Source organism: Trichoderma ghanense, assembly GCF_004382785.1.
Source record: "Trichoderma ghanense strain CCMA-1212 chromosome Unknown scaffold_1, whole genome shotgun sequence".
NCBI classification, from domain to species: domain Eukaryota; kingdom Fungi; phylum Ascomycota; class Sordariomycetes; order Hypocreales; family Hypocreaceae; genus Trichoderma; species Trichoderma ghanense.
In genome coordinates, this window is record NW_027395664.1 from 893059 (window position 1) to 919626 (window position 26568).

The 26568-nt window shown below is 54.2% G+C and overlaps 8 protein-coding genes across 8 annotated transcripts; 4 read left to right on the forward strand and 4 right to left on the reverse strand.

Annotated features, from left to right (window-relative positions):
* Positions 1-887: 887 nt before the first annotated feature.
* Positions 888-2773, reverse strand: CCMA1212_001664 (Histidine-tRNA ligase; the record flags this gene model as incomplete). Its single annotated transcript, XM_073699082.1, has 3 exons — positions 888-1262; positions 1320-2520; positions 2583-2773. 3 exons carry the CDS (start codon positions 2771-2773, stop codon positions 888-890), a joined length of 1767 nt encoding a protein of 588 aa, XP_073561779.1.
* A 1568-nt stretch (positions 2774-4341) lies between these two features.
* On the forward strand, positions 4342-7008 carry CCMA1212_001665 (Dynactin subunit 1; the record flags this gene model as incomplete). The annotated part of the gene is made up of 3 exons (XM_073699083.1): positions 4342-4419; positions 4473-4913; positions 4992-7008. Coding segments are annotated over 3 exons (2535 nt in total), but the record flags the coding sequence as incomplete, so codon positions are not given.
* Positions 7009-9616: 2608 nt separating this feature from the next.
* On the forward strand, positions 9617-11071 carry CCMA1212_001666 (Mitochondrial protein import protein mas5; the record flags this gene model as incomplete). Its single annotated transcript, XM_073699084.1, has 4 exons — positions 9617-9652; positions 9722-9791; positions 9857-10681; positions 10749-11071. The coding sequence occupies 4 exons, from the start codon at positions 9617-9619 to the stop codon at positions 11069-11071; spliced, it is 1254 nt and encodes a 417-aa protein (XP_073561777.1).
* Positions 11072-11703: 632 nt separating this feature from the next.
* CCMA1212_001667 (uncharacterized protein) lies at positions 11704-13542 on the reverse strand (the record flags this gene model as incomplete). The annotated part of the gene is made up of 3 exons (XM_073699085.1): positions 11704-12142; positions 12207-12908; positions 12989-13542. 3 exons carry the CDS (start codon positions 13540-13542, stop codon positions 11704-11706), a joined length of 1695 nt encoding a protein of 564 aa, XP_073561776.1.
* A 478-nt stretch (positions 13543-14020) lies between these two features.
* CCMA1212_001668 (uncharacterized protein) lies at positions 14021-15217 on the forward strand (the record flags this gene model as incomplete). The annotated part of the gene is made up of 2 exons (XM_073699086.1): positions 14021-14194; positions 14267-15217. The coding sequence occupies 2 exons, from the start codon at positions 14021-14023 to the stop codon at positions 15215-15217; spliced, it is 1125 nt and encodes a 374-aa protein (XP_073561771.1).
* Positions 15218-15589: 372 nt separating this feature from the next.
* On the reverse strand, positions 15590-18667 carry CCMA1212_001669 (MutS-like protein; the record flags this gene model as incomplete). Its single annotated transcript, XM_073699087.1, has 2 exons — positions 15590-18166; positions 18242-18667. 2 exons carry the CDS (start codon positions 18665-18667, stop codon positions 15590-15592), a joined length of 3003 nt encoding a protein of 1000 aa, XP_073561770.1.
* Positions 18668-19724: 1057 nt separating this feature from the next.
* Positions 19725-23609, forward strand: CCMA1212_001670 (Alpha-mannosidase; the record flags this gene model as incomplete). Its single annotated transcript, XM_073699088.1, has 4 exons — positions 19725-19729; positions 20101-20397; positions 20462-22202; positions 22263-23609. 4 exons carry the CDS (start codon positions 19725-19727, stop codon positions 23607-23609), a joined length of 3390 nt encoding a protein of 1129 aa, XP_073562307.1.
* A 501-nt stretch (positions 23610-24110) lies between these two features.
* CCMA1212_001671 (Serine/threonine-protein kinase ppk13) lies at positions 24111-25623 on the reverse strand (the record flags this gene model as incomplete). Its single annotated transcript, XM_073699089.1, has 3 exons — positions 24111-24694; positions 24757-25372; positions 25504-25623. The coding sequence occupies 3 exons, from the start codon at positions 25621-25623 to the stop codon at positions 24111-24113; spliced, it is 1320 nt and encodes a 439-aa protein (XP_073562308.1).
* Positions 25624-26568: the final 945 nt, after the last annotated feature.

Sequence of the window (26568 nt, forward strand, 5' to 3'; positions counted from 1 at the left end):
TGCCAAAAGATTGAGCCCCCCCTTTTAGGCTATTCGCACATTGGATGCAATGCATCACCTTGCAGGAGAATTGCTCGATTGCATGCATGCATTCATTGCCTGCTCGTACTTGCGCCGCACATGTAGCATCGAGGCACGATGATGATGATTTGGTCACAGCATGAGTTCATGTGATAGCATCCCCCAGCTGCAGACATACAAATGCCCGTCCCTCTTGCATTCTGCCAGATAATACTCCACCACCGGGGGGAGCCACAGTTGCACTGCTCCATCATCACCTTGCTTGTAAACCGTCAAGCCGTCATCTGCAAGATAACACGTCGAGGTGCTTTGTTTCTATGTACTGGGTAGGTAGGTATCGACCAACTGCGGATCGATGATCATGTTGGATCGGGTTCATGTATGTACATCGTATATCTCCATCGATGATCAAGCCAACACGGACAAGCAGCTAAAAGACCAACGGCAGTGCAGACAGTATTTATTGGTTCTCTGTTTGTCTTCCGTTTTCGTTCACACGAAGAGCAACCTAGGTCCTAGGCCATGTCGCTATTTTGTCATATCAAGTCAAGTTGGTATGTGAGCAAGTTATTAACGTCTGTTGCCGAAAATATCGTCTCGATTGCCATGTCGACATTTTGAAGGACGTTCCGATCAGCAAAGTACAGACACCAAGCCTCCAGCAAGTCCTCAAAAACAACTTAAGTCCGGTCCTGCGGCCGACTTAATCGCGTACGAAGCATGTATAGACAAGCAAGCATCTTGTTCCCTGCCAGATCCCTGCAGCGACCCTCACCTTGCAAGTCCACATTATGCCGTGTATATATTGCCCAAATTGCCGCGTTGCACGCGGACCGCCTAATTCAATTCATTTTGGTCAAGATCATCTATGAAGCCGAGGTCTCGGTAGCATCCGTCGCTGGGGTTTCTTCCACCTTGGGAGCCTCCACCGCCTCCGCTGCCTTGGCCGCCTGGTCGCCCTTGATACCGTCCACCACCTTGAGGCCCTCGGCCTGTATCGTGATGCTCTCCAGCTCTCGCTTGCGCTGTATCCGGTACTTGAGCTCTTCCGCCATGCGCGTCATGTCCACCAACACGCCCTCCTTCTCGGGGTGTCCATCCTTGAGGCCCATCTCCTTGATCTTGACCTTGCCTTGAGCCAACTCATCTTCGCCAATGAAAATGGCAAAGGGAACGCTGTTGGCCTCAGCAGCCTTGAACTGAGCCTGCATCTTTGGCTTCGTCTTGTACAGAAACTCGGCCTGTAAACCTTTTGTTAGCCTCGATCAGGTGATGACGACGAAGGGGCAAGTTCTCACCTTGATGCCAGCTTTCCACAGCTTTGAGCAAATCTCCAAGCGCTCCTTGACCAGCCCCTTGCCTCCAAAAGCCATGACATAGACGTCAACCTCGTTGCCTCGCACCTGCTCGACGGACTTGTCCGCTGCCATGCGGGCCTTGGTGATGGAGAAGATACGGTCGACACCAAATGAGATGCCGACACAGGGAATCTGGTTCTTTCCGGAGAACATGCCAACGAGGTTGTCGTATCGACCGCCAGCGGCCACACTTCCAACACCGATGGTGGGGTCATCGGACCGGTCCTCGTCGTCTCCTTTGCCCTTGGACTTCTTCTTGGATGCCTTTGCGGCATCCTCCGACCCAGGGGTTGCCTCGGGGGCAGAGCCTTCAGTAACGACTTCGTAGATGAGGCCGGTGTAGTAGTCCAAGCCGCGAGCCAGGCCGAGATCGAATGAAACCCTGTCCAGAGCATCAAAGGCCTCGAGATACTCAAACAGGAGAGTAACATCTTCAATGCCTTGCTTCATGGACTCATTTGCCGACAGCTTCTCATCGTTGCGCAGCTTTTCGAGCAAATCGTGGCGTCCTCTCAGAACAACCCACTCTCCAATGCGGTCTGCGACATCCTCAGCCAGGCCCTTCTCCTCGGTCATCTCTTTCCGGACGTCCGCCCATGGCAGCTTGTCGAGCTTGTCAACTGCGGAGGAGATCGTTCTGATCTTGTCTTCCGGGACACCGCAGACCTGGAAGATGCCGTCGAGGATTTTGCGGTGGTTGAGCTTGATGGTGTAAGCGCCGTTCCAGCCCAGACCCTCAAAGACTTCCGTGATGATGCGGATGACTTCGGCGTCGGGCAACATGGCATCGTAGTTGCCAGCAATGTCGAAATCGCACTGGTAGAACTCCCGCATCCTGCCTTTGGTCATGGCGGGCTGGTCTCGGCGGTAGACCTTGGCGATGTGGTAGCGCTTGATGTTCTGGATATCCTTGTTCATCGCCAGGAACCGGGCAAAGGGGACCGTCAGGTCGTATCTCAGCGAGCACAGCTCGCCGCCCTGGTCGGCGAGGTCGTAGATGAGCTTGCTGTCCTCGCCATATTTGCCAGCCAGGATCTCCTTGAGCTCGAAAACGGGAGTGTCGATGGTGACTCCGCCGTGGCGCTTGAAGACTTCGGTGATGGTACTGAAGATCTTGTCTCGGATGACCATGTCCTTGCCACTCCCGTGGGGTGAGTAAGCTTGGAGTTCACTTGCGATTCTTGATTCTCTTCAAAGAGTCACAACTTACAATCTTTGGTGCCCTTGGCGGTCTTGAGCTCGAACCTCGTCTTGGGAGCCATTTCGGTAGGCGGCGTCTGTGAGTGATAAGAGGAGATTGTGAGGGAGAGGGGAGTCGCAATTCTTGCTTTATGTAGTTGCGACAGCGGCCGAAGGGGTCGAAGAGACCTGAATGCAGCCAAAACAATCTTCATCCGAGGGGTGGAGGGGAAAAATTAGGCCTGGAGTTGTGGCAGGAGTCATCGGCGCCGTTTGCATGGTGGTGGTTCGACAAGGCGGGGCAGGCACGGCGGAATTTTGTTATCGATAAGGGACGTGTAAACAGTCACAACTGGGAGGATCTGATAAAGCCGCTTGGAATGCGTCATACATCAACACGAGGTGGCCTTTCACGGTGAGTAATTTTCCTTATTATCAGGTGCGTCTTAGGCAAGGCGGAAAGGCATATTTTGGTTAGATTTGTCTCATTTCAGTCAAGCCTCCTTCGTCTCCCGTGCCTGCATGTGTGACTCTACAGTACATGTCAGTCATATCTGCATGAACAAGGCATATTCAGCCATCTATTCAGGGTAAGCAATGGGAGATGCAGGAAAACAGCTCTTAAGTTCTCCTTCGTCATTGTGTTCTTCAAGTCCCTTTGTTTGGGCCCTCTGGTGACTTGCGATAAACTTCGGATTGAAAAACTTCTTCGTTGTGGATTAATAAATTCCCTGCAGACGCAGAGGTCATCTTCAAAAACCCTTCAATAATGTCTAGGCGGGGGTTCTAGTTCTCCCTTGGACAATGTTTGAAAAGAGCCGCTCTCTGCCTGTGTTATATCTCCTGAAGGAACTGGCACGAACACTCACACATGTCAGAACATTACACATCTCCCTGTTTCTGGGGTTCAGTTGCCTGCGTCAAAAGCGCATCCGGCTCTGGTTGTAAGTCTGGCTTCCGCACTCTCCTCTTCCTCTCACGACCTCCCGATTCCCGACTGAGCTCTGCAAAGCACAGCCTAAAGCTCGCGCAACTATAGGCGGCAATGCCAACCGTGGCAAATATGCAGTTGCCAATAATCAAAAAGTTCCGAACGGGCTGTGCTCTGACTCTGGATAACCGACAGCCAGCGGAGGGGTGTACCCCTTTTGACTGATGCCGCACTGAACGGTACCTGATCGCATCGACTGTGGAGCGCCACCACGGCCTGAACAGCACCTCTCCAGATCAATTGGCTGCTGGCTTCTGCTCACTGCGCCCCTCATCAGCGCATCGCAATATCAGGGTGCATGTAAACAGTCCATCACATTGATTGCCCTGTGCTGCTGCCGCGCCGTCCATCTGCCGTCACATCTTTCCATCCTGATTCCCCGTTCCCTTCCTTTTCTTTCCTCTATCCTCCACCTCGACTACTTCCCGCAGAGCCGTGGCGTTCCTGCAACCTGCTTCTGAGAGTTTTGAGTTCTCGCATCAGCTTTCTTCGATTCGCTTCCAGTACCTCCACTGTCTTGGTTACCAGTCCTCAGCTGTCATTAATTGGCATTTCCGCTTCTGGTCCCCCCCCCCAGCCAAGGTACGAAAAGGTACCTGAGCCTCCGGGAGCCGTAACCTGGCTCATCTTCATTTCCTCCCTTGTCACGCTTCCGGCTTGCCTAGAAGCGCCAAAAAAAAATTGCAGTGACGGCAGCTGCCGTTGCATGTACCAAGCAATACGAGACCTCAGCTACTAGAAGGGATCTAGAAATTGGACGAGGGGGTTCTCCTTTTGACCCTTTGCGCAGAGAGCAGCCACAGCCGCAGTTAGTACTCTCGGGTACCAGGCCGCAGCACCACGGGGCGCTGCCACTACCGGTATCCACAGGTCAATCTGCTGCTTCTAGAGTAGGTACCTTAGCCTAAGGGTACTACCTATAGGTACCCAGTAATTTTCGCCGGCATGTCTACGACAACCACCTCCACCCAGCCGGCCAGGTCCAACTTCTCGCGATCGCTGCGCCGGCCCTCCAACACTGCGTCGACACCGGACCTGGCATCTCTGTACTCCCAGTCGAAGCTGCTGCGCAAGACGTCGCTGGCCGCCCTGACTCCGAGCTCTCTCGCCAGCATCCCCGATGTCAGCGAGAGCTACGCCATCGACTCTGTCCTGAACGAGGTCCCCGAAACCACCAATTCTGTCGCTCCTGAGACCCCGTCCGCCATGGAGCTGTCCGTCGGCGACGCTGTGAATGTGCCCGGGGGCATGGCCGGCACTGTCCGCTTTGTCGGTACCGTGGCAGGCAAGAAGGGCACTTTTGTCGGCGTCGAGCTGGATAGCGAATTCGCCGCAAGGGGCAAGAATAACGGCGACGTTGATGGGTAAGGAGAACCAGCCGCGGCACCGCCTGTCGCATATAGAGTCGACCGCTAACAAGTCTTGCCTGTCTGGGCTCACAGCGTCTCCTACTTTACGACCAATACCGCGGGTGCTGGCATCTTCGTCCCGGTTGCCAAGGCCCTCCGAAGGCCTTCCGGCTCGTCTCCCAAGACTCCTACGCCCAGTTCGAGTGGTCTGAAGCTCCACAAGAGCAATTCAGTCAGCCTGACACCTCCGACATCAGGCATCTCGAAATTCAGCGCCTCTGTGGGACCCGGCGCTCGGGCACCGAGCCCACAGGGTAAGAAGCCGCGAGCTTCGCTCGCACGGCCTGACTCACCGCAGCGGCGCATGGCCATGTCTCCGGGTCCACGACCGTCGATTTCGGCACCGGCAGCGAGGGCGCCTTCAAGGTTGGCAAGTCCAACTGGTAAATTTTCGCAGAGCGTGCGTGGGATCGCCGGGCACATGGGTGATCCGAACAAGACGGTAGAGCGGCGGCCCAGCTTCGGGGGGCCCCGTAGTGCTTCTTCTCTGGGCCCTGAGCCGCTCTTTGACGAAGAACCAGGGCCGATAGCGACGCCGCCGCTGCCAACGAAGAGCAACACGAGCCTGGGATCGCTTTCGTTGCGTCCACCATCCCGGGCTACCACTGTCAATGACGAGGAAATTGAGCGACTGCGAACCCAGCTGGAAGACCGAGATCGGCAACTCAGAGAGCAAGCCGCCACATTGGCTGAGATGGAGAGCAGTCTGACTGAACTCCAGACGCTGATAGAGCACCCCGACGGACCACCCCGACGGAGCAGCCTGGACGATAAGGATGCAACTCAACTTCGACATATGCTCCGAGAAAAGAATGACAAGATTGCCATGCTCGTCGCCGAATTCGATGCACATCGAGCGGATTTCCGGAGTACCATTGACACACTTGAGATGGCCAGCACAGAGACGGAGCGAGTGTACGAGAGGCGTATAGAAGAGCTGATGGCGGATATCCGTGAGCTGGAGTCGAGAAACCTGGACGTCGACTCCGTAGCGGCGCAGCTAAAGCAGCTAGAGGAGCTGGTCCAGGAGCTCGAGGAAGGACTGGAAGATGCCCGTCGTGGTGAAGCCGAGGCACGTGGAGAGGCCGAGTTTCTGCGAGGCGAGGTAGAGAGGACCCGGTCCGAGCTCCGACGGGAAAAGGAGAAAGTCGTTCCTCATAACTTGGCAGCCATGAGTGGCGACAGCTCGCTAGCCAAGGCCCTGGAGCAGAAAGAGGATGAGATCAGAGGTCTCAAGGCCATTATTCACTCCCTCAGCCGGGACTCGATTCCCGGTGCCGAGGGCCATGCTCCCCGGCAGCGCCCTGGCTCATTGATCGCCGAAAAGGATGCCATCGAGAATAAGATTGCCCGAGACAACCTGGAGAGGCAGGTCGCCGAGCTTCAGCAGATGTTGAAGGAGAAGAATCACCGGGAGGAGGAGCTGCAGCATGAGATTGAGTTTTTGCGCTCAAACAGCATCAACAAGAGCCGCGAGTCGGCTCCCATCCGGCGATCTTCGGTCAGGGACTCTCGGGACACCATCATCTCCATGAGATCTCAGCCACGGTCGCCTGAGCCGTCGCACAAGCGTGTAAGCACCCTCGATACGATGCACGAGAGCGACACCTACTCGACCGCCACCGAGAGTAGCACTCTTTGGTGCGAGATTTGCGAGACGGGCGGCCATGACATCCTGACATGCACGAACATGTTTGGCACCGACAGCAAGAACTCCAAGCCCAAGGTTGACGACCACATCAAGGAGGAGCATGAAGAAGACGACGAGGACGAAGAGGAAAAGGAAAAGGCGCGGAGAGAGGTCGCCCACGAGGAGCTCAAGCCTCTTACGCCCACGGGCGACGAGATTCACCACCCTGCTGTTTTGACGCCCGGCCTGCCCAAGGAAGAGTCCGCCGCCGTGCCGGCCGTCAGGATCACGCCCAACCCCATGGAGTCAGGGCCCGTGGCCGGTAAGGAGAGTGGCGTCCTGGATCTTGAGAAGTGGTGTGCGATCTGCGAGCGAGATGGCCACGACAGCGTGGACTGCCCCTTTGAGGATGCATTCTAAGACGTTGTCTAATTGGAATGTGTGACGGTGCTACACGAGCCGAGCGGGAACGTTCGAGGTTAAAGCAGACACGATAGACGGCAGGCATTTTAGTACGCAGAAGGCATTCACGACTTTGACGTTTCTGTGTGTTATCATGGCCTGCATTTTGTATTCGAGACGGGGCATTCGATTTCTGGGTTTCCTTTTCTTTCTCTTCGGCTTGGGCACCCTTTTCCTTCGTATGATACCTCCACACCCCTTCTTTGCGGCCTGTTTCTTTCGGCCACAGAGTGTACATTCACCGCGTCTTTGTTCTAGAGAGCCTTTAGATATTTTGCCGGCATGCTTCTTTCTTTTTGCGAAAATAGCAATGAATTATACATTTTTATATGGCTACATTTGCCGCAGACACCGTAGCTTCTAGGCTGTCAAGTCGCTTGTGGGAATTCCGTCGACGCAAGTGGCTTGCATGTTAGCAGAAGTGTAAGATATGTTGTCTTCAGGCACCAGGCCCTGACTTTTGAAGAATACAATGAGCACAGTCTTCTGTATTCTCTTTGTACGATCCGACTTACGGATTCGTATTCAGGGTGAGCACGAGGTTCCACAGAATCTTTGGGCATAGAGGCGCACAAAGGCCGACGGTGCCTACTGTTGGCCGCTGGGCAACACAAAGGATGCCTCCAAAGCCAAGGGATTCCATCTCACGCGCCACCCCGAAGTCGAAGAAGGCTGCGAAAGACGGCCATCCAATTTCAATTTCAAAGTTCAGCTCAGCTCAGCCGGTGAGCCGGTGCGCGTGTGCCGGCAGAAAGACGTTGCCGTCTCATCTGTGGCGGTGTCGGTCAGCCAGCCAGCCCGCACCAGCGGTCGCTTTTTGTCCCGTCCATCCAATCTCCCTTTCTATCGGGAGCAGCTGGTGAGCCTGCATTAGTTAGCAGCTTGCTGATCTACTCCGTTTTCTGCGCTGAGCGAGATCGATGATTTGCTGATGGGCTTTGTTGAAAACAAATGCGACGAAAGGGACTGGACGCTTTTGTTCTTCTGCAGCAGCGGGAAGATCCTTGTCTGCCAGCTGGTTTCTAGTACTGTAGTACTTCGCTCGATAGCTGATACAGCATGTACTGATACGACTCTGCGCTCACAGGGATATTGCGGGAGGTTGTGCGTGTGTGTGCTGTCAAGGTGGTATTAGTGCGAGCAGTTGTCGAAAGAGGGAATACGTGCGAGTCATTTGTAGGGACTTCCTTTGTAACAATGGAAATAATATCATGGAAAAGGCCGATGGCTGAATCGAAATCGAAGGTTTGGGAGGTGCGGAGGGGAAACAGGTACAGGTACGGGCGCGGGTACAGGCACGGATGCGGCGACTGGTGCGGAGTACCTGGTCGGTACACTGAGATGTGAGATGGAGAAAGAGATCAGTGGCATCGGAAAGTTTATTGGAGAGGCGGGAAAAGTCTCTCGCAAGTACAGCTACCTTACCAACAGCAGCCTCGTCATCTTTTCGATCGGATTCCAAGGGGCTGCCAGTTCCTTCGCCGTGCTGCGGAGTACCGTTTGGTACAGTACCTCCCGTGATGGCCGCCTTGTCCAGGTCCCCCCCAAGTCTGTGGCAGGTGTCCGATTCACCACGGTGGCTTTACGGGTGATATGACAGCTGATGTCACGGCTGTAGCTACGCGAACACCGTCTTCGCAGATAATCTGCGGCCTCTGCGGTGAGACCCAAACGGAACGGCGCACGAACAACTGCAGGAAAAAGCATCACCAATCGAGCAACACCGTGACGTGCTGCTTTGAAGCAGACCTAAAGGTACAGTGACAAGCAGGTACGCGGCGGTACCCGCAGAAGCACGCTTTTTGCGTTATCGCGCACCGCCACAGCATCGACTTTCTTCGATACACTTCCATGAGGCGCACCAGCCTTGAGACCCTTGCAGCCGCCCTTTTAATCCTCCTCTGGCGCTTGAGCACCCGTTCTGCCCTTTGCTGCGACAGACCCAAGGCCTTCCCTTGACCGAAACACTCTCCTCTTCGTTTCTCTCAAAAGTTCAGCTCTTCCTGCTCAGTCACACACCAGACTGACTGACCAACCTGCGCTTTTGCTCGCGCAAACTGAACTCGGCTGCTCATCCGGATCAAAGCAACGAGACACATACAGAAGAGAATCATCAGAAATCGGAAATCGTCAACCCGCAAATTTCTCAGGATAGCCCCACTGTTTCCCTCTCAGCGGCTTCTTGGGCACGCTATCTTTTTTTTCCCCTGCTGGGCTATTACTCAGGTACGGTAAAAACCACAATAGTAACGCCGTTTATCATCAGCGTTTGCCCCTCGGCGCAGTCGCTGGGAGCACTTCCGTCTTCTTCTACGCCGGCACCGCCAAAGGCTCTCGAGCATAGTTTCTCTCGTCTTTGCATCAGAGTCCCTGCTCTTTCAGCTGCCTAGAAGTTTCTACCAGCGCCCGGTCGCTACGGCACTTCTTTTGTTAGCTCTGACTAATATCTCTTGCACAGAGCCTCTTTATTAGCAGCGATCTCGTCGACCGCCTTATCGTCTTTCGTGGATTTTTTTTGGTCGCAAACAACATCTACTTTTCTTTCGATACGCTATAGTTCGACATTATGGTGAAGGAGACGAAGCTTTACGACACCCTAGGTGTATGTATTAACCCTGCAACGTGCCCACCGCTCTCAGCTGGACGAAAAGACTAACACATTGGACTCTAGGTCTCTCCAAATGCCACGGAGCAGGAGTTGAAGAAGGCATACAAGATCGGTGCCCTGAAACACCATCCTGGTACGATACTACCTTGCCAGCCGCCCCCTGGAAAAGCGATCGAATTACTAACATACAGTTTTCAGACAAGAATGCCCACAACCCCGCTGCCGAAGAGAAGTTCAAGGAAATCTCGCACGCCTACGAGATCCTCTCCGATCCCCAGAAGCGACAGATCTACGATCAATATGGTGAAGCAGGTCTCGAGGGCGGTGCTGGGGGCGGTGGTGGCATGGCTGCTGAAGATCTGTTTGCTCAGTTCTTCGGCGGTGGTGGCTTCGGCGGTATGGGAGGCATGTTCGGCGGTATGCAGAACCGCGGCCCTCCCAAGGCCCGCACCATTCACCACACCCACAAGGTCTCTCTCGAGGACATTTACCGAGGCAAGATCTCCAAGCTTGCGCTGCAGCGGTCCATCATCTGCCCCAAGTGCAACGGTCTCGGAGGCAAGGAGGGGGCCGTCAAGAAGTGCACCGGCTGCAATGGTGCTGGTATGAAGACCATGATGCGCCAGATGGGCCCCATGATCCAGCGCTTCCAGACTGTCTGCCCCGACTGCAACGGTGAAGGTGAAATCATCAAGGACAAGGATCGCTGCAAGCAGTGCAACGGCAAGAAGACAACGGTCGACCGAAAGGTTCTCCACGTCCACGTCGACAGGGGTGTTCGCAGCGGCACCAAGGTCGAGTTCCGTGGTGAGGGTGACCAGGCTCCCGGTGTCGAGGCCGGTGACGTTGTTTTCGAGATTGAGCAGAAGCCTCACCCCCGCTTCACGCGAAAGGAAGACGACCTCCTCTACCGATGCGAAATCGAGCTGGTCACTGCCCTTGCAGGTGGCACCATCTACATTGAGCATCTGGACGAGCGATGGCTGAGTGTCGAAATTCTGCCTGGCGAGGCGATTGCTCCTGGTAAGCACTTCTTTCCCATATTTGTATTCGTACTTGAATAAGAACACAGCTAACCCATGTTCTATAGACTCGGTCAAGATGATTCGCGGCCAGGGCATGCCCTCATACAGACATCACGACTACGGTAACCTTTACATCCGCTTCGATGTCAAGTTCCCCGAGAAGAACTGGACCGAGGATCCCGAGGCTTTCGAGGCCCTTCGCAAGATCCTCCCGCCCCCTTCATTACAGATCACTCCTCCTGCCGAGGCCATGACGGAGCCTGCTGATTTGGAAGACTTGGATACTAAGGCTCAGTCCAAGGTCTTCGGAGATCCCAACTCTATGGGCGAGGATGAGGACGAAGATGGCCACCCTGGCGGCGAGCGCGTCCAGTGCGCCTCGCAGTAAGGCTGTGTCAAGTATCTCGCTATATATACCTAACTTGGGGCCAAAAGAGGAAGAAGAAAAAGGAAGAAGAAGGAAGGGGGTTTCAGAGGAAAGCGGATCATGGGCACGCTGCGCCAGCGGCATCGAATTGCTACGATGCCCTCTTTTCCAGAAGCAGCAAACCCCTGTAGCAGGCGGAACGGTGCTGTTTGATTTCATCATTGGATTGACGCATTATGTCTTTTCATTCTCCGCTGCAAGCACATGGTTTTTTTTTTCCTTTCCCCGGAAGCTCATTGATACCGTTCCAAGGGGGAATGGGTTCCCCATTGGCTGGAATTGAAAAAAAAGCTAGGGCATCTGAAGGCGATGGAAGCGCAGATGAGATGATGACAGCGGCATGTCCACCCTGCCGACCAATTTATGGACTGGGTGCTTTTTGGACTGCATGACTAGGTTGGAGGGCGTTTGGGGCATAGACGATTTTGACGCGTTATTTTAAGTTGTTGCAGGTTTAGACTATGAATACGATGATATCAAGCGAATGCTTTCTGTTTTTGGGCTTTGTGTAATTGTTCTATGAACATTGTGTCTGGGCTCATGATTATATGTAAGTAGTGAACGCATATCAGACGTATTCTGTTCCAACGAGACTATTCCTCCCCGTCACCGGTATTATCTGCCGCTACGTCGCTCTCTGCATTTCCCTGTGGTGCTTCCGAGCCCGCCTCGTCATCCGGACCCGTGACCACCTTTCGCAGGCTTTCGACAGTGTACAGGAGCCCCCGGACGTCCTCTTCGGTGAGCTCCGGCTCGCTTTCCTCCACCTCCTTGTCCTTGAACGAGGACTCGACGTCCACGGCGAGCCTGCCGTTGTTCATGGTCAGGCGGAATGCGTGGAGGCTCTGCGCCTTGGTGTCCGCGTCGGGGTCAATGGCGGCGATGACGGTTGGTGGAGTGGCGTTGTCGCCGTCGTCAACGTTGGTGCTGGGGGAGATTGTGAGGGAGAGGGGTTTGCCTGGGAGTTGGATTATGCCGGGGCAGTGGAGTTCGTTGGAGTCGTTGAGTTTCCAGGAGAAGATTGCTTTGATGCTGGACCGTGTTTGTTAGCAATTGTTACTTGCTTAATGATCTTGTGATGGGGGCTGATGCTTACTCTTCGCAGATGGCCAGGATGTATGTGAGAGGTCCGTCTGCAGAGGGGTAGAGCAGAGTGTAGAGGCCCGAGACGGCCACGGTTGCGGTTTCAGGGGCGATCTCTCGGGCGAGAGACAGGACGCTTGATTTATAGAGCTGCTTCCCGGCGACCCAGTCCCAGACGAAGATGTCTTCGTCGCCGCCTCCGGAAATGAGAACGTCTGGCTTGGACGGGGGAATGACCATCTCACTGACGAACTCCTTGTGGCCGAAGCAGAAGTTCTCGATGATGTGCGCATGGGGAATGTAGCGGGATACGCGGATATGCTCGTCTCTGTCGGCTGTGAGGATATATCTGCGGCCCTGCTGTTGCTGTTCACCGAGGACGAGGGCGGTCAGCATGGAGACGTGTCCCAGCAGCAGGTTGAGCTCGAAATCGGGGCCGCCAGAGTTGGCTTCCTTGGATTCGCTGGCGAGCTCGGCCTGCTTGATCTGGTTGAGCAGGGCGAGGCGGTTGCCTTTGGAGTGGACGGTGAGCGGGGTGGCAGTCGGCTTGAAGGCCTTCTTGGAGGGGAGCGGGAGGGATGAGAGGGATGCTGCGGACTTTGAGCCGTCTTCTGGGATGATGAGAGGGATGGCGTAGACGTCGCCGAACTTGTCGCCGCTGATGATTTGGTTGTCTGGGCCGATTGCGACTGCGCTTGGTCGCTTGGGCATTGTCCTATACGGGTTGATGTGTCTCAGCTTGGGTGCTTTTCAGGGGTAGATGCGATGCAGGTATGATGAGTGCTGTGTCCTTACCTTTTGCTGAGCTGCTTCAATTGGCCATTTCCGTCATGTTCAAAGACCCAAATGGCCTTGTCGTGCCCGGTGATGGCCACCAGGTGCTTTCCATCCGGAGTGCTCGTCAGATGAGTGACCACCGGCCGGTCAGGCACACGCGCGAAACGGGATTTGCCACTGTCAACGATGTCCTTGCCCGCCTTTCCCTTGCCCTTCTTTCCCCTACCGTCAACATGGCCAGCCTGGGGCTTGCCACCCTGCGTTGTTGTCGTGGGAGTAGATGCTTCGACCGGGCCGCTCACTGAAGGGTTCTCACAGTCGCCATCGAGCTTTTGCCGCTTGGCTGGCGGGCCCTCGCTTTCAGTCGCCGGAGTGTCGGCCTCAGCCGTGAGAGCCGCTTCAGCTTTGGCCTCGTTAATGGCCTGGATCGACTGCGCGACCTTGTCGACGTCGGGGTGTTTCCATGATGAGATGTGGCTGCCGTCTGTGAGACTGAAGGTGTGGATTGCGCCTCCGCGGGCAGCGAAGAGGATCTGCCCCTGGACGTGGACTCTGTTATACGGAATCTTCATCTTTTCTGATATGCTCGAAATGAGACTTCCTCATGAAAATACGGAGAGCTGAGTAGGGAAAATCCAATTGGACGTTGAAACAATCGCGTCTCTACGATCTCAAGCGCATATCGCAACTTTTTTTTCCACCAAGGTTCTCTTGAGTGAGAAAAAAAGATACTTCCCGCTTGTACCTCCAACAAGCTCGAGCTTGCTGACTCATGCCTGGATTCCGACGAGGTACGTACCTGCCTACTCCGAGTCTCCATCAACAGCGACAAAGAGGTTCGAGCTCTCACCGCTTGCCCGAATCAGGCTAGCAGAGCCATGCCCTAGCCGTTCGACACACATTTTCTCACTGGCCGCAAAATCCGCAAAATCGGCTCGCCTCTTCTACTTTCCCTTTCGCGATACCTCAAGACCTCGAGTCATCAAAAAATTCCCATACTCTAGGATATCCTTTTGCCCTTAAATAACCTGCCTTCAGAAATAAGAAGATATGGGGGGCAAATCAGCGAACAAGGCCGGCTACTTCGACAAGCTCAAGGGCTTGCTCCAAGAGTACAAGTCCATCTTCATTGTCGAGATTGACAATGTCTCGTCTCAGCAGATGCACGAGATCCGACACTCCCTTCGTGGTAAGGGAGTTGTCCTGATGGGCAAGAACACCATGGTAAGGAAACATTCGGATGGAAAAAGCGAGCCTCAGCAGGACAATCAGAGACTAACGCTCGACAATGATTAGGTTCGCCGAGCTCTCAGGACTTTCCTCGTCGATACTCCCGAGTACGAGCGTATCCTGCCTTTCGTCAAGGGCAACGTCGGCTTCGTCTTCACCAACGGCGACCTCAAGGAGATCCGTGACCAGCTGCTCGCCAACCGTGTCGCTGCTCCCGCCCGTGCCGGTGCTGTCGCTCCCGTCGACGTGTGGGTTCCTGCTGGAAACACCGGCATGGAGCCTGGCAAGACCTCTTTCTTCCAGGCTCTCGGTGTCCCCACCAAGATCGCCCGTGGTACCATTGAAATCACCACCGATCTGAAGCTCATTGATGCTGGCAACAAGGTCGGCCCCTCCGAGGCCTCGCTGCTCAACTTGCTCAACATCTCTCCCTTCACCTACGGTATGGGTATCGCTCAGGTCTACGACCAGGGCCAGACCTTCCCTCCCTCCATCCTCGACATTGGCGAGGAGCAGCTCCTCAAGGCTCTGTCCACCGCCATCACCACCGTCGCCACCATCTCCCTGGCCATCAACTTCCCCACCTTGCCCTCCGTCATGCACTCTCTTGTCAACTCCTACAAGAAGGTTCTGGCTGTCGCCGTCGAGACCGAGTACAGCTGGCCCGAGATTGAGCAGCTCAAGGACCGCATCGCCAACCCCGACGCCTACGCCGCTGCTGCTCCCGCTGCCGCTGCCGGTGGTGCTGCCGCTGCCACTGAGGCTGCTCCCGCTGAGGAGAAGAAGGACGAGTCCGAGGAGGAGGATGAGGAGGGCTTCGGCGGTCTCTTGTATGTGACACCCTTTGATTCTCAGTTGAAACCAATGCTAACATGCTTCACAGCGACTAAACAACCACAATCGATAACGGGTCGGCTTTCAGGGTTAGTTCGGTTTGTTTCACGGTTTATGGATCTAAATCTACGGCTGCATAGGTCATTGGTTGGTCGAATTATGACCAACGCGATGATTGCATGAGACACGAAAAGAACAATGAAAGTTGCGAGTCAACGATTGAAAGAACTGATTTGAATGGGCCAATATGTGAATGTCGGCTTGTGATGACGATGCTGGCTGGGCAGCTCACCGTTAACAAAAGGTTAGTTTTCCCCCCTTCTTCTCAATACCCCCTTCCATCTGCCTTTGAATGATTATAAATCTATTCATGAGCTTTTTAACCCTGATCTCCTGATGAAAACAAATATTCAACAACACCTTATGACTCAAAAATCTATTTGCTCATTATTTCGTTGCACTCTTTTAATGATATGTTCAAATGGCTAACGTACAAAAAAGATCCACAGGTTCCGCTCAAGGATATTTCATCCTACATGTGAGAACACCCATACTCTATGCAGCATCTTGCGACCTGCTGTCTCCAACCTCATCATTCTTTGCCGCTGCTGCTTCCAGCACATTCCTCGCAATGTCAATCGCATGTTGCGGTAACCCTGCCAAGCGTGCCACTTTAAGAGCATGACTCTGCCGATTGACGCCTGGCCGTAGTTTATGAACGTAGACAAAAGTTCCATCGTCGTTCTCCTTGACGTCAGTGCAGTAAGTCTGGACGGAGCCCGTCTGCGGATCGCAGAAACCCTCAGCGGCCGCCATGTCAGCTACATCGTGGAAATGCGTCGCAAAGAGCGTTCGGCATTGATTGATGGTCACGAGATGGTGTAGGCAAGCAAACGATATCGCTATGCCGTCTTCGGGCGTCGTTCCTCGACCTATCTCGTCCATGATCACAAAGGATCGTGGTGTAGCCTGTCGTAGAATCTGGGCCGTCTCAAGCATTTCGACCATAAAGGTGCTCTGATCATGGAACAAGCTGTCCGCCGAGCCCACGCGACTGAATATCGCATCGACAATGCCCAGCTCGGCATACGACGCAGGGACATAGCATCCAATCTGGGCCATGATCGTAATCAGCGCGTTTTGACGAAGGAATGTGCTCTTGCCAGCCATATTCGGTCCAGTGATGAGCCAAATGAGGCCGTTTGGAGGTGGTCCGATAACGCAGTCGTTGTGAATGAACCGACGCCCCTGTTCCAGGAGACCGCCCTCTACCGTGGGATGCCGACCCCCCATAATGACATGCGTCCTTGAATCGTTCAGCTTGGGGCGGACGAGTTTCTTTTCGATGGCGAGCGTGGCAAATGACGTCGCAATGTCGATTTCATCCAGCACGGCTGCAATGCGCCGCAGCTTGATCAAGTTCTTGGCGACCTGTTCCCTCAAGGCTTGAAAAACTCGCTGCTCCTCGCGCCGGATGCGCAATTTCGCTTGATCAAGATGTAGGCCGAGGGTCGTCCATTCGGGGACCTGGAAGGTTTTCGTGCTGCGGCTCGAAGAGACGGTCTTAATCTCCGCGAAGTTCTTTGCATCTTTCCCCTTGATATGGGCAATATGGCCTATGCCCGATGCCCACTTGAGCGTCAGGGTTGATGCCCCGAAGCGCTCGCGAAGGGCCTCTCCCAACTTGGCCTTGTCTTCGATAAGCGACGCGAGTTCGTCGTGGAGCTTTTGGAGCTCCTTGCTCGCGACTGGTTTCATGATCCATGGCTCGTTATCCTCGCCGTAGATTTCTCTGATTGTTGTTGCCTTCTTCTTCTTCCCCTTGAGTAAAGTCGCGGCATCCTCCGGGGTGCCTTCTGACGAGACAACATCCTGGGCGAGAGCCGCGATTTCTTCTGCCTCGGCTGCCGCTGCTACCTGCTGCTGGGCAATGCCTTCCTCGTCTATAGACTCCTGAATCTGGTGTGCCAGTTTGAGAGGTTCTCCGAGGTCAATTCGAGACGCTAGTTTAGCAAGACAGTCTGGTGAAGATGATGTGTGCTTCTTCGCTGATGCTTCTTTGAGTAGAGCAGTCATGTCTGCGGCTGCACGTATGGAATTTGCCAATCCGAGTAAATCATCTGGGCCACCTCGTCCCAGTGCAAACTTTTGAATCAGTCTGTGGCAGTCATGGCTTCGTCGTAGCAAAGTAACCAAGGAATCCTTCAGATCCTTCGCTTCAATGAAGCGAGCAACAAGGTCCTGTCGAGCTTCGATCACATCGAGAGAGGTGGATGGAGAGCCCAGCCATTCGTTGAGCAGCCGAGCACCGCTCTTGGTGACTGTACGGCGTATCGCATGGAGAAGGCTGCCACGAAAGAGGCCGTCGCGGATAGTCTGCTTGATCTCAAGTGCTCTCAAGCTGTTCTTGTCGATAGTCATAATCTGCATATTGTCGTAGCGGAGTGGTGGCTGAAGCTTCATGCTCAGTCCTTGCAGGGTATTTCTGACATAATTCAGCACCAAGCCACCAGCGACGATCTCATCTTCTGTGAAAGTCGCGCGTGAAGCTTTGGAAATTTCCGATTCGAGGAATGGCTCCCAGTCATCGAGGTTCGCAAGACTCTCATGGGGTGAAAATGTGACAAGGTGCCGATCATCTGTCAGCAGGGAGAAGATGTGATGGTCTTTTCTGAGTTCGAATGTTTGCTCGAGAACAAGTTCTCGCGGGGCTATGCGGGACAAGATGGACGGTAGAGATGAAAGCGTTGTGGATTGGGTGAAGAACTGTCCGGTAGAGAGGTCAAGCCATGCTAGGCCTATCGGCGCAGTGCCTGTGCTTGCAGCGTCCGAGGCGTGGTTAAGTGAGGAGGCTGCTGTTGAATGCGTGCTTTCAGCAGCGGCACCCTGAGAGATGTGAATTGCCATGATGTAGTTATTGACATAGGGATCCATGAAGTTCTCATCGATGAGAGTTCCAGGAGTGATGACTCGGGTGACTCGACGGTCATGCATGAGGCCTCCAGACTTGATCTTCTCGGAAGCATCGTTGGGAAATTCCTCAGCCACGGCGACGTGCCGATTCAGATCTTGCACCAGCATTTTCAAAAACCGGTCTAGGTTCATGAAAGGAAATCCAGCCTTGACAAACTCCTGTCAGTATGAGTTGAGCTCAACCAAGACTTGGGCAGATGCGGTACAGAAGGAGAGGAATGGGGTCAGCCTCACCATGGGCACGTTTCCGGCATTTGTCTTTTTGGAAGCCAGCTTCAGATTGAGCAGTGGCGCATACTCTTCAGCGTGCTCGAAATAGAGCTCATAGAAGCCGCCCACTCTTGTGAGGAGTACACATTTCTCGAACTTGTCCATGTTGCGGCGCGCCTGGAGCACGACCGTTGGATACGCCCGTCCATTTTGCTCTTCGGCCGGAAGAGGATCCGCAGCAATCTTTCCCTGAGGCAAGTCGGAGAGCTTGACGGTTATTCTAGTTCGCTTCACGGCAGCTTGGAGCTGAGGAGCTGTGGCGAGACGTCGAACCCAGGCGGCTCTAGAATGACGGCATCGTAGAGCTGTTGGAGCTGTAGCTGTAGCTGTAGCTGATGAGCTATAGAGGGGCCGGGGAAAAAAGCCACGAGCCGCATGATTTCGGAACATTGTAATTCATTTGACGGTATCGCCTCCTCCCCTTATGAAATCTTTTTGGGACTCGCGAGATTGTAGGCATTGAGATTGGGAACATGGCGAGATTGGAGTGAAGTGGGAGGTTTCATTCTCGCTTTTTTTTCATGTCGAGGGCCGTGATTTCGGCCCCACTGCAGGCAGAGGCGGATCGGTGCCTGAAGCGCCGGTGGAAGCGCCGCGGCAGAAGTTGGAGAATTAAATTTAGCAGTCTGTCGGCGGCAAACGGCATGTATGTATGTCCTTTGGGGTGACGGAGTCCTTTTGTACGTTAAGAGTTGATATGCTGCGCAATATCCCAGGCTGATTGATAGATGTAGTGTCGAGTCTTGGGAATATCACACGGCTTGCAGTGATGGAGGAGTGCCTCAAGGTACCTGCTCGGTACTTTGTGATGCACTCGATATTGGTGCTTGCTTCAGCTCAAGCGGAAGGAGCTGGTTGGGCAGCTGCAAGAGGGTTATGCTCTCCTTCCCGCAGAAGCACATGCACCTAATACTCCTCTCTAAGCCCTTCTCTGGTGCATTCATCGGCTTCTTTCTCCCTTCTCTTCTTTCTCCCCATCAGCTTCATTCTCTCTCCCTCTCTAGCATCATCGTCTTTGGCGGCATCGACAGCCTCGGGCCCTCGCCTCTTATCTGCTACTGCTCACCTCGCCAAGCACACCATCCGAGAGAGCCTGGACTCGGCTGCCCGTCACCCTTGCTTCTGTCTCACCTTTGCCTTGGATTGGTCTTCTTCTGGACAGAGAATTGGTGATACCTGGTCCGCCTCTGGTATTCCGTACGTTCAGAGACGTTCTTGATCCGATTGACTCGCCCTCAAGTTGTGTCTGCAAAACATCTTCTCACCTATACCTAATAGTACCTATCATTACTTTGGCTTTCTTCATCCCCGCTGTCTGTCTACATACCTGAAGCCCCGTCCTTATCCTGTTCAATTTTGAATAGCTTCTGTCATCCTGGACGCTTTTTGAAATATTGCTCTTGACACCTTTGGCTATCTCTACCTTGACGGAAACAACATCACAAGCATGAGGTGCGTACCACAATCAACCACACCTTTTGCCACCGGAAGAGGAGCACCATTCCACCCATGAGCATGACCCCTGAGAGAGGCTGGGGCTCAGTGTTCAAGCTCCCCCGCACGGCGCTTGAATTCCACCCTTTAGCGCCCCCGAGAGCTGTTACATCGCCTGGGAAACGGGACTCTTTGGAGCGGTGACCCCCCCACACCCCACAGCAGTGACAGTCTCCCAGAGCTTACGATTATATCATACTGAAGCTGGCGCATGGCGGACCTTTTTCTTCTCTCCTTCCCACCTCCATCTCCAAGAATCAACGTCCAGGGGCTCGCTCCTGGATTTCCAGGCTACTGCTTCGTTTCAGGTCGCTAATTGAGCTTGGCAGTTCCAACGACGGCTCGATTGACCCCGTTTCCTCCGATTGTCCCCAGCATTCGCTCTCTCCAGACAGTCTGCAGCCTCTGCCCGGCAAGCTTCGGCGTCTGTCCAATCGATCAGCACCGCCAGCTCCAGGACATCCTGCCGAAGGTGCGACCATGGGTGGCGGCAGCGAGATTAGGAGCAACGTCTCCTACCCTGTCTTTGCGCAGCGGCCTGTCGGCGTCCCTAAAACTAGCATTCTCAAGGGCCGTATCGAGCCATTCTACAAATCGGGACAATATGATAAAGTGAATCTGCTAGCGTACGTCTTTCCTCGAGCTTCCTCTCCTGTTCTCAATGCTGGCGTGCTAACAAAGCGCATATAGAAATCTTTACAATGCCAGGTACTCAGGCAAGCCCCATGTGCAGCTCTCTGTCTGGAGCGCTCCCGGACAAGAACGACCAAGCTTTGAGCATGCGGTTTCACAGCAGTTCAAAGAAACCCACACCGGAGCTTCCTTCGGGCCTTCGTGGTCGACTCATTGGTTCAGAGTCGTCTTGGCCATTCCCGCGGCCATCGCTGACGAAGAGCTCCTCGAACTCCAGTGGGACGGAAACAACGAGGGCCTGGTCTGGACCGAGGATGGTATGCCGCTCCAAGGTCTGACTGGCGGAGGAGAGAGGATCGAATGGGTGATTCCGCGCTCTTTCCGCGACGGCAAGCCGCACACTATTTACATCGAGATGGCTTGTAACGGAATGTTCGGAAACGCGCCAAATGGCAAGTCCAGCATTATGCCGCCCGACCCGAATCGCTATTTCACCCTCTCCAGGGCGGATATCGTCGCCGTCAATGTTCCTGCTCGCGGTCTTTACTTTGACATGTGGGAGATTGGCGATGCCGCTCGAGAACTGCCTGAGAACTCAGCCGAGCAGGGACGAGCCTTGACCGTTGCCATGAAGATCATCGATACTTTCGAAGTGAATAACCAGGAGTCCATCCTCGAGTGTCGAAAACTGGCTCAGCAGATCATTGGCCCTGATGTCGACTCTCATCGAGTGTATGAAGTAGGCCCAGAGCCTGTCGTTTTTGGCATCGGCCACTGCCACATTGACTCGTGCTGGCTCTGGCCTTTTGCAGAGACAAAACGCAAAGTAGCTCGGTCCTGGTCGAGTCAGTGTGATCTGATGGACCGCTACCCAGAAGCTCATTTTGCTTGTTCCCAGGCTCAGCAGTTCAAATGGTTAAAGCAGTTCTACCCCAAGGCCTTTGACCGCGTAAGGCGCAAGGTGAGCGAGGGCCAGTTCCATCCCATCGGTGGCAGTTGGGTCGAACACGATACCAATATGCCTGGCGGCGAGTCGCTTGTGCGTCAATTCTTCTATGGCCAGCGATTCTTCGAGGCCGAGTTTGGGGCGCGCTGCCGCACCTTTTGGCTTCCTGACACCTTTGGATACTCCAGTCAGCTGCCCCAACTCTGTCGTCTGGCAGGCATGGACCGCTTCATGACCCAGAAGCTCAGCTGGAACAATATCAACAATTTCCCCCACACGACCTTTATGTGGGTGAGCCCTGACGGAAGTCAAGTCATTTGCCACATGCCTCCGTCGGAGACATACACTGCTGAAGCCGATTTCGGTGATTTGAAGCGCAGCGTCACACAACACAAGACTCTTCGCGTTGACAACACGGCCCTGTTGGTGTATGGCAAAGGTGATGGAGGCGGCGGCCCAACCTGGCAACATCTGGAGAAGCTTCGGCGCATTGCAGGAATTAGCAACACTATTGGTGCCATTCCCAAACTGAAGCTTGGCCTCAGCGTCGACGATTTCTTTGATCGCCTCGCTCCAAAGGCCAACGAGCTTCCCACATGGTATGGTGAGCTATATTTTGAGCTCCACCGAGGCACCTACACGACGCAGGCAAACAACAAGTATTACAACCGCAAGGCCGAAGTCTTGCTGCGAGATCTCGAACAGCTTGCAACGTTTGCCTCGCTTAACAATACGGCATACAAATACCCTACGGAACAGATCGACAACCTGTGGGAGGGCGTGCTTTTATGCCAGTTTCACGACTGCCTTCCGGGGAGCTCAATCGAAATGTGTTACGATGACTCTGACAAGGTGAGAAGGAGGCCAGTTGATTACCTGCGCGAATCGTTCTTGATACTAAACGCTCAATAGATATACAAGGAAACTTTTGAGACTGGTCACAAACTGCTTGAGGAGATTTACAAGGCCTTGAACACTAGTGAATTGCAAACCGACGGTTACGAGCCGGTCGCTCTCAACACCCTACCTTGGCACCGCAAGGAGCTTGTTGAGGTGTCGGATACAGAGGTCGGCGTTGCTTGCGGACAAGGGCCGCTCCTCGCTCTGCGCACCTTCAAGTTGCAAGAAGACAAGCCTGCAGTTTCGCTAGAGCGGCGGGGCAGTCAGTTCATCTTGGAGAACGACGACCTCCGGGTTGTTGTCGAGGATGGCTGCATCACTTCGCTTTATGACCGGGTCAACGGGCGCGAAACAATCGAGAAGGGTGGCAAGGCCAACAAATTTGTCATTTTTGACGATATCCCTCTCTTTTGGGAAGCCTGGGATGTCGAGGTCTATCATCTGGAGACCCGCCGAGAGCTCAGCTACGGCGAGACAAACGTCCACGAGGTCAAACCTCACCGCGTCACCCTTGCTACGGATATCAAGATCAGCAAGCATAGCTCCATCACGTCGTACATTACTCTGTCAGCAGCCCTCAAGGGTCAACCGTCATGGGTTGAGTGTAAAGCAGAGGTGGACTGGCACGAGAACTCCAAGTTCCTCAAGGTGGAGTTCCCCGTCGACATTGTCAATACAGAGGCTTCGTATGAGTCGGCATACAGCATCACCAAGAGGCCGACTCACTACAATACGAGCTGGGACATGGCCAAGTTTGAGGTGTGCTGCCACAGGTTTGCCGACCTATCGGAGCACAACTACGGAGTCTCTATCCTCAACGACAGCAAGTACGGATTTGCCACAGCCGGCAAGCTCATGCGCCTCTCCCTACTTCGATCGCCCAAGGCCCCCGATGAGCACGCGGATATGGGCCACCACTCAATCCGGTGGGCCATACTTCCTCACAAGGGCAGTCTCTCGTCGACCACGGTCAAGGCAGGATACGCCTTCAACAACCCTCTCAAGGTGTTGTCGGCACCCGAGTTCGCGATCAATACCTTTAGCAGTGCCCCGATTCAGCTGATCAATTCAGACGAGTCTGCCTCCATCATCTTGGATACGATCAAGCGAGGCCATGATGACGAGGACGTCAGCCGGCGTGAAGGCCACCGCGTCAACACCGGCCAGAGCGTCATCATCCGCCTGTACGAATCCTTGGGTGGGCGCAGCCGAGCAACTATCAAAAGCGAGTATCCGGTGAAGCGCGTCACCAAGGTCAACATTTTGGAGGATGAAATCGAGCAGGTCTTGCTGCAGGATGGCAAGTTTGACATTACTCTTCGACCGTTTGAGGTGGCAACATACAAGCTGCAGCTGTAGGACGAGCCAGACACCTCTTGTATTTGCCCTGGCCCTAGCGTTTACATAAATATGGAAGACGGGGATGATTGAGCGGCTTTGGTCTGCTATGATGTAAACACGTGACGATGCTGGAACGTTAGAGCAAGTTGGTTCATAGAAACATTGATGGGCTGCTGCTTTGATATCACAAGTCTTTTCTGTTAGTTGTTATGAGGCAATGATAACTCCGTTGGGAGAAGCTCTCATGATTCGTCTCCGTTTTTGTCTCTCTAAATCGATCTGCTTCCCTGAATCGAGCAGGCACTTTATTCAGCCCAAGATAACGCCAACGCCGGTTGTATCAAAGTAGTGATATGAACGAGTCATGACAAGAGTAACAGCCAACCTCCATCAGTGAGAACAAAAAGACGCACACGGTACGCGCAGGCTCACATTGCATCATATTCCATATGCCCCAAAACAAACAGACTGTAAAACCAGCAATGAAACCAAAAGCCAAACGAGGACAAATATCAACGGTCATGATGTAAAGTCGCCCTCGGGCAATTCATCAATGACCTGCTCAACCATGGTGATGAGCTCATTAATGTCCGGCCGCTCAGCGGGCTCAACCTTGAGACAGGCGCGGACGAGATTCCGGATGGGCTCGCTGATGGACACATCCCCGGACGACCCTCCCACTCCCGCGCCGGCCTCGCCCGCTCCGCTGCTGGCCTTTGCCTTTGCGGCTTGTATAGTGTTTGTGCGCTTGGGCGCGCCGCCGCCGCCGGGGCTCTCGTCGGGAAAACGCCAGTCGCCGCCGAGGACGCAGAGGCTGAGTGTGCCGCCGGTCTCGTCGGAGCGCAGCTCGAAGGGGGATTTCCCGACGAGGCAGGCGTAGAGGGTGCAGCCGAGGGACCAAATGTCCGTCTTCGTGTCGACGACGGAACCGGTGCGGACGTCGAAGAGCTCCGGGGCGCGGTAGGGCATTGTGGAGTGCTCGGCGGCCTGGTCCTGGATCTGGAGGGCGAGGGACTGGGATGTTACGGGGATGGGGGAGGAGGCGACGGAGCCGAGGTCCATGAGGATTGGGATGGAGCCGGAGTCGTCGATCATGATGTTGCCTGTTTTGAGAACAATTGTCTGGGTTAGCTTCCCTTTGCTTCTCTTCTTTACTTGGGAGGACTGGTGAACTTGCCTGGCTTGATGTCTCGGTGCGCATACGACTTAATCTTGCCGCCGGACTCGCCCTCCAGCCGGCTCCCCTGCTCCATCAGCGGCCTCTCCTGCTCGCCCCGCTCCTGCTCCTCTGTGCGCTTCCCCCGAGTACCCATCTTGCGCCCGCTCCGGGATGCTCCCCCCGTCGCCTCGTCGTGGTCCTGGTCCTCCTCGCGTCCCATCTGCATGCGCTCCGCGGGCGCGGGCTGGTACTCGTGCATGGCGCGCAGGGCCTTGCACACGCCGAGAAACAGCATCATGAGGTGCCGCTCGGGGAAGCGGCCGTGGTTGACGAGGTTGGCGTTGATCATGTCCTGGAGGTTGCCGCGGCGGTAGTACGGCAGCAGGACGTAGACGGTCTTGCTGGCGTCGTCGTCACCACCGCCGCCGCCGCCGCGCTCTGTCGCGACGCAGTGGTCGTAGGCGGAGATGATGGTCGGGACGTGGTCGAAGAGGCGGTAGGCGTCGACCTCGCGCATGGCCTGCTGGACGGACTCGGCGCCAAAGGGGCAGCGGATCTTTTTGAGGGCGAAGAGCTCGTGCGTGGAGGTGTCTTCGACGAGGTAGACGTAGGAGAAGCCGCCCTGTTTGGGATTGCAGAAGTGTGCGTGTTAGCTACATGTTTCTGGAGAGAGAGAGAGAGAGTATGTAGATGCTGGATGAGGAAGAGGGGGGCAGAGAGAGGGGGATTGAGGGCCGTGTTGGTTCTGCGCACCTCGCCGAGCAGGCGCTGGATCTTGAAGCTCCGGCTATTAATCTTGAGCGTGGGCGATCCCGGGAAGCAATTCAGGCAATTGCCAAACGAGTAGAACAAATCAGATAGAATCTGCGCCATGATTCCGTCGGGGATGTTTGTTAATCTTGTGCGTAGTTCAAGGAAGAAAGGTAAACAAAAAAAGAGAGTGGGTGTGTTGAGTTGCTGGAGTAAACACAGGTCGGCAGCTCTCTCTCTCTCTTTGATGATGGTGCGTGGATGCGGTTTGGTTGGTGCTCCAACTGATTGAGGTGTGTGTCAGCTAACTGAGGTTGCGAACGTGTTTAAAGTGCTGCTAAAAATAAAAAGGTTCGAGGGAACTTGGCCCCACTTGTCGCCGGGTCAAGTCAGCCTTGTTGGCTTGGAAGGATTTGGATGCCTATGGGATTGAAGAGGTGATAGCAAGAAGAGAGCGAAGATGGGAAACCGAATAAAGAGAATTGATTTAAACATATAATAAGAGAATGTGGTTGGACAAGGATGGTGGACAGCAAATAGCTCGAACACGTCTTGTTCATATGCCAAAGGCTGCAGCCAACGAGGATGACAGATGCCCTGGGTTAACGCAGCATCAGAATGTTGATACAAGATGAACCAGTAGTTCTTTGAAAAAACATATTCGAACTGTCACCCGCAACGGGGGCGGTCAATCACATCGGAGTTCCCCCAAGAGACAAATGGATAGCCGTGCTCATGCTTCGTACACTACTACATACCCAACATACAGAACCCTTTCCAACAGCACAATACAGCATTATATGCTATTCCTAAACCATGGTATACACATGGCACGTCCGTCTATCATACGGCAAAAGTCATCGTTGAAGCAAGGAAACTCACAAAGGGTTCCCCCCTTTCCCCCCTATGCGCCATATCTACACAGCATACGCTCTTCGAACCTGTATTAGCAGTGCCCTTTGTTTTATAATTCTCATCCATTGCACCGATGATCTTCAAAAGAAAGATAGTAAGCAAGACAGAGGTGGTGAAACAAGTGGTAAAAGACGAAAACAGTGGTTATCAGAA